A 6,610-nucleotide genomic window follows, 5' to 3' on the forward strand; every position below is an offset into this window, starting at 1 on the left:
ATTTGGTCTACAAAACAAATGGCTTAAATGTGAAACAATGGTGAAGCTAGTTGTTTCAATTTTATGCTATTTACTACCAAGTTCTTTTAGACAACCATTAAAATTGCTCTAATGAATTCTTTGCTATAAAAAAAAATTAAAGGCTAATTATTAATTTTCGCTTAAGGCCTCATTATGTCTAGGGTCGGCCTCACTTCAACACGATTAAACTGTATTGTTTACAAAAATCATCAATAAAATATAATAAATATCATCAATAAAAATAGATAAATTGCCTCAACTACTACCATTTGATGAGTTGTTTACAATTTCCCACCAAAAGTTTAATTTGACCAAAAATAATAGTAAACCACTTGTACAAATAAAATTTTACCCTCAACATAATGTCAGCAATTGACATATATTGTTGACATAGATGTCAACAATTGACATTTATTGTTGACATCTGTGAGTTTTGGGTTGTTTGTTGACATATATGTCAACAATCGACATCTATTGTGAGATCTATGTCAACAATTGACATAAATTGTTAACATCAATTATTGAGGATAAAATTGTATTTGTATAAGTGACTTAGTAGTATTTTGATCAAATTTAGCTTTTGATGAAAAATTTGAAAAAAAAAACTTATCAAATAGTGGTAGTCAAATAAATTTATCATAAAAATATGATAAAATTGAACATGCACCACAAATTCAAGTTAAATACAAGGCGTTTACCGTGACAACGAGGACTGAGCCCATGGCCTCCTTAAAAAAAATTATTTATAAAATTTATATGAGATTTATATTATCATGGGATAATTATTCTCTTATTTGTAGCCATAGAAACATAGCGAGTTAGAAAATGTAAAAGATATTAATAAGTCATGTGAAACATGTTCTTTATTTATGACCAACCTATACACTCTTTTGGATGGTGGGTGTAATAACTTCAAAATTCAATGACATAATAAAACCTCTTCACACATAGACAGTCACAGAAGGCACAGAGGAGAGAGAGAGAGAGAGAGAGAGAGAGAGAGAGAGAGAGATGGCTGTGGAAGAAAGCCAGACGAACTACTCAAGCATCGACAGTGATGCGTTACTGGGAATAAGAAGAAGAAGAAGTGGCAACGAAGGAGAGGAAGAAGAGAGAGAAGGAAAATGGTGGGACAAAGTATTGGACTTGAAAGAGGCCAAAGAACAAGTGTTTTTCTCACTTCCCATGATCTTGACCAACGTCTTTTACTACTTGATCCCGGTGACCTCAGTCATGTTCGCCGGCCATCTCGGTCGCCTCGAGCTCGCCGGAGCTACTCTCGCCAACTCCTGGGCCACCGTCACAGGCTTCGCTTTCATGGTACTGAGCACCTCTCTATCTATATATATAATTATGTATATATACACATATAGTTAACTCTATTTTTTTTCTTAAACTTTTAACTTCTAGATCATCATGTTAAATTGGAGGTGGGTGCAGTGGTCGGAAATTGGGGCAAACATATACAACTTTAAAAGTATATGTTGTTGTTGGCCTGATTTAATTTTAAAAAATGGGTGACTTGCTATCAAGTTCTTAACTTTGACGTTGTTCCGATGAATACAGAGAGTTCAAGCTCATCATGCTGATCTATGTTTATTTATCTCTCTTTCTCATTGAATTGCAATTGTAAATGAAAATTTGGTAGTGAATTGGGTAGTGTAAGTAAAAAATACACGTAATTTTTTTTTTCTTCCTTCTCTTTCTTCTCATGATTAGAGCCCTTCTCTTTTCTTTCTTATTATTTTAACTCGGGGTTGTGGATCATCATGTGAAATTGGGATGTGGGTCCAGTGGTCCGAGATTGGGGCAAAAAATAAGAAAACAAAATCAACCGTATCTTTTTGTAAACTGATGATAGAGAAATCAAATGTACAAACGTGTTTGTTGAAAACTTGAAATCACCTATGCTCTAATTCGAGAACCATATCTTTTAAAAAATTGGGTTCTTGATCTGACCAATAAAGTTCAAAGCTTTGAGATTGTTCCAATGACTGCTCATGCACGTTATCAATTATGAAAAAAAAAAAAAAAAAAATTGGCTGATTAGTTTGCGATTGTAGAGAGAATATAAATTTGGTATTGAACTAGTCCATTCGCTGGTTTGAGGCAAACCATCTTCTTTAATCACTGCTAATTTGAAAAACATTTTGAGACAATGCTTATATTTTTTGGGTGACGTTTTACCAAAACCAACATAATATAAAAATGGAGTATCTTTTTTTTTTAATTATTTTTTTTATGTTGATGGAACATAGCATCATCGTTAATCACTATATAATAAATCCAAGCGATATAACCATCTTTCTTGAAGCAGTGTTGACATTATAGGCTTCTTTTTTTTTTTCTTTCTATTTTTTAGGGCGTTTAATAGCCATCATGATCAGGACCACTTTTGTGAACTTAGGCTCTTTCACTGATCCAATAAAGTGCAAAACTTTGACCCCCCCCCCCCCCCCCCTTTTTTTTTTCCTTCATTAGAGTGAAAACTTGCAATAGTGAAACTTGGATAAGCGTGTTTGTGGTTAGTTTAGGTGGAGATAAATGCAGATAGTAACGAGAGTATACGTATGATAGGTGGGTCTGAGCGGAGCGCTGGAGACTCTATGCGGGCAAGGGTACGGAGCGAAGCTGTTCAGCTCGATGGGGATACACCTGCAAGCCTCGTGCGTGACGTCCCTCATATTCTCGATCCTCATCTCCGTGTTCTGGCACTTCACGGAGCCCGTTCTGTTGCTCCTCCAGCAAGACCCCGAGATCTGCCGCTCGGCCGCCCTCTACATGAAGCTCCTCATCCCGTCCGTCTTCGCCTACGGCTTCATCCAAAACATCCAGCGCTACCTCCAGACCCAGTCCGTGGTGGGCCCCCTCGTGCTCTTCTCGGGCCTCCCTCTGCTGGCCCACCTCGGCCTCTGCTACTGCCTCGTCCACCTCACCCCCCTCGGCTACATCGGCGCCCCCCTCGCCTGCTCCATCACCCTCTGGGTCTCCTTCCTCATGCTGGCCGCCTACGTCATCTTCTCCCCCAGGTTTCGCCGCACGTGGGACGGCTTCTCCGCCGAATGCTTTCAATACGTCCTCGACAACCTCAAGCTCGCCATTCCTTCCGCCGCCATGGTCTGGTGAGTTTGTTGTGCACAGGGGCGGAGCCGGGAATTGTAGTCAGATGGTCGGTCGATTAAATGATAAATCTTATCATTTTAGGGTAGATATATGAAAAGTTAATAAAATATTTACAAGGATAAAAGTAATGAAATAAAAAAAAAAATAGGTAATTAGTCAATTTACAAAACGTTGGATATATATTAATGTGAAACTGTAACTATGACTATATACTTAATGACTAAAAAAAAAAGACTAAGAGGGCAATGGTCTTGTGAGTTTTATGCACACTGGCGGAGCCAGGAATTGTAGTTGGGGGTTCGATTTTTTTTTTTTTTTTTAGGAGGCGTATATGAAAATTCATATAATTTTAAGGTAGAAATTTAAAAATTGATAAATATTTGGATTATAATTATAATTTTTAAAAGTTCAAGCGGCATTTGTCCCCCCTATATAGCTGGCTTGGCCAGTGGAGGCGGAGCCAGAAATCAAATTTAGGGGGAGGGCTAAATATCAAAGAAACTAGACTTCAGAAGGGTAAATGTATTGAAAAAAAAAAAAAACCGAATTTTAAGAATTTACAATTATGAAGAAATTCAAGAGGCATCGATTGCTGATTTTTATCATACAAAAAAATAATGTAGGTTTGGCTACCAAAATAAAATAAAATTGAACTCTCAGTATGAATTTCGTCTGTGTTGTGTAGCTTAGAGTACTGGGCATTTGAGATCCTGGTGTTTTTGGCTGGATTGATGCCAAACTCCCAAGTAACCACTTCACTGATTGCTATATGGTAATTAAGACTCTTATTCTTCTTCTACTTCTTATAAGATTTTAAATTTCTTCATTGGCAAAATGAGAACCTCATCTCTTTTTCAGCGTCAACACGGAAGCAATCGCATACATGGTGACCTACGGTCTCAGCGCTGCCACGAGGTTTTGCTGCTACATTAAATAATATTGTTTTCCAAATTTACATTAATTTAATTTTTTTCTAATTGCGACGTCGTGACACTCAGCACGAGGGTGTCGAACGAGCTCGGAGCAGGGCGTCCGAACGTAGCCAAGAGCGCTATGCTTGTTTCTCTCAAGCTTTCGGCTCTGCTTGCTATAATAGTCGTCACGGCTCTCGGGTTCGGACACAACATCTGGGCCGGCTCTTTCAGCAGCAGTCCCGAAATAATCGATGCCTTTGCTTCGATGACACCCTTGCTCGCCATCTCAATCATGCTTGATTCCTTCCAGGGTGTCTTATCAGGTTTCGTATTTTTACTATGCGCTGTGACAATTTAGTGCTTAAACTAATTTTTTTTTTTAACAATATAATACTCGCACTTTTTTTTTTGGTGGCAGTTTAGCCCTATTCATAAGAATATCATTAATTTTTATTGAACAATATTTACAAACATAAATAATTTGGTTTATAACTGTAAAATAAATTGAATTTTTTTTTTCTCAATCTAAAATTCCAAATACATATAATTTTTATTTAGTGCTTACGGTTAATATATAAATTATTTTGTTTCTTCTATAAAATTAACAACGTAATTAAGTTGATGAATATGTTTTAAATTTATTAACAAAAGATTTAAAAAGTTTATTATTTATACGGAAAAGGCTAAAATACTACAAAATCAGTAGTATGAGGGCAATTTTGCTTAAAATAATCTGGTTACGGATCAAAATGCCATTCGCACAATATTCATGGGACTATTTGTGTTAAGAAAAAAAAAAAGATTTTTAATTTTATTCACGGGAAATTTGTTTATTACTTAAATGCTATTATACGTAAAAACATATTTGTACTTAAAATATATTTACAACAAAAGGTACTTGAAACATATTTGTAAAGAAGTAGTCCTCAACTCAAACTATTGATTTTGTAGCATTTAGTAATTTTCACAAAAATATTAAATTTAAATTGCTAACTTCAATAACGTGTCTATATTTGGTGTCCTCAAAACAAATTCTAGCACTAGAAACCCAAAATTATATCACTTTCATTTAATTTTTGGGGTTATTATATAATTTAAAAAGTTTCTTTAATAAAATTAACAATTACATAAGCTGAAAAAAGATGTTTTAGTATATTAGCTGATAGATTTTACAACAAAGCTTATTGTTTGTATGAAAACGACTAAAAGACTCCAAAATAATAGCTCGAGGACTATTTTGTTAAATACAATAGTTCAGGAGTACTAAAACGTCATTTGTATAACAGTTTAGGGGCTGATTATGTTAAAAAAAATTATTATTTCAATTTAATTTATACAAATTTTTTATTTATTCATTTCTCAAATTGGATTAAACTAAAGGTGTGGCGAGAGGGTGTGGATGGCAGCACATAGCGGTGTACGTGAATTTGGCAATGTTTTACTTCGTCGGCATGACTGTCGCAGCTCTCCTCGCATTCAAATTGAAACTTTATGTCAAGGTTATATCGTCGCATTTTTTTTTCCGATAGTTAATTTTCACCTAGCTACCAAGTTTTTTTTTAATAGTCAATTAAGCCTCATGTGTTTGATATTCAAATTCTTTTTTTCTTTTCGGTGTAGGGTTTGTGGATTGGTTTAATTTGCGGTCTCGCCTGCCAAGCCGCCGCGCTGATGGTGATAACGATGCGCATAAAATGGACCAAGTTGAAGCTCGCCGAATCCAGCGAGAAAGAAGATCTAATTCCGGCTTAAATTATAAAACTCAATTGAGGTCTTACATTAATATTATTTATTTTGTACTACGTACAAGCTGTATTAATTTTGTAAGTCCATCTAAAGAAGTGTGTTAATCTGGGAGATGTTAATTTTGTCTACCAACATTATTTTGTTAAAGTCATTGCAATATTATATTTATGGATAATTACCTTGCAAGGTGAAAAAAATAGTCATCATTGTCAATACGTTGACCAAAAAACTACATTTGAAAAACTTGACTATTATTTTCCAAGACCGGATAAAGTAAACCATGCTTAAAAAAGGTATAGACCCTCATTTTTGGGTGGGGCGTTCGAGATTACATCTCAACCACAATTATTTACCTAATTATATATACCCCTTTCCGCTATAATATATACAACAAGACATTTTCCAACTCCAAAAAAGAAGAAGGAAAAAAAAAAAAAAAAAAAAATGGCTTCGTCGTCGTCGTCGTCGTCGGTGATTGTGTTTCTCATCGGCTTCATGGTTTTCTGTGCATCGATGGAGGCCGGCGAATCCATTCGATACAAGATTATCGAGCCGTGCTACGGGAATTGTATTAAATCCTGTAAAAACGTCGAGAATCGGGAGACTTGTGAAGATCAATGCAAGCCGTCCTGCTCGAAGGTCGAGTGTGTCTTTTGTTGGTCTTCGGTTTTATAATAAGATGACGAGAGTTATATAGTGAAGGAACATATATATCATATATGTATTCCGATTTCCATTATTTTTCTATGAGTATGCATGTACGTACGTATTGGAATTATGAGAATAATAATTATTCTATTTGTGTA

The 6,610-nt window shown here is 35.4% G+C and overlaps 1 protein-coding gene across 1 annotated transcript; it reads left to right on the forward strand.

Moving 5' to 3' along the window:
* The first annotated feature begins 828 nt into the window (after positions 1 to 828).
* LOC149401139 (protein DETOXIFICATION 18-like) lies at positions 829 to 5,951 on the forward strand. The gene is made up of 7 exons (XM_089612035.1): positions 829 to 1,341; positions 2,599 to 3,143; positions 3,830 to 3,916; positions 4,003 to 4,059; positions 4,143 to 4,381; positions 5,439 to 5,557; positions 5,679 to 5,951. Exons 1-7 carry the CDS (start codon positions 1,033 to 1,035, stop codon positions 5,808 to 5,810), a joined length of 1,488 nt encoding a protein of 495 aa, XP_089468161.1. The 5' UTR covers positions 829 to 1,032; the 3' UTR covers positions 5,811 to 5,951.
* The last annotated feature ends 659 nt before the right edge of the window (positions 5,952 to 6,610 follow it).

Source organism: Urtica dioica, chromosome 4, assembly GCF_054948205.1.
Source record: "Urtica dioica subsp. dioica isolate 48M chromosome 4, U.dioica_male_clone48M_v1_H2, whole genome shotgun sequence".
In the NCBI taxonomy this organism is placed as follows: domain Eukaryota; kingdom Viridiplantae; phylum Streptophyta; class Magnoliopsida; order Rosales; family Urticaceae; genus Urtica; species Urtica dioica.

What these genes read in the sequence shown, in the direction of transcription:
- LOC149401139 (XM_089612035.1), top strand. Translation starts at nt 1,033, where the DNA reads ATGGCTGTGGAAGAAAGCCAGACGAACTACTCAAGCATCGACAGTGAT. An exon ending in TCACAGGCTTCGCTTTCATG is followed by an intron (nt 1,342 to 2,598) that starts GTACTGAGCACC and finishes TACGTATGATAG; the next exon opens with GTGGGTCTGAGCGGAGCGCT. An exon ending in CTTCCAGGGTGTCTTATCAG is followed by an intron (nt 4,382 to 5,438) that starts GTTTCGTATTTT and finishes ATTAAACTAAAG; the next exon opens with GTGTGGCGAGAGGGTGTGGA.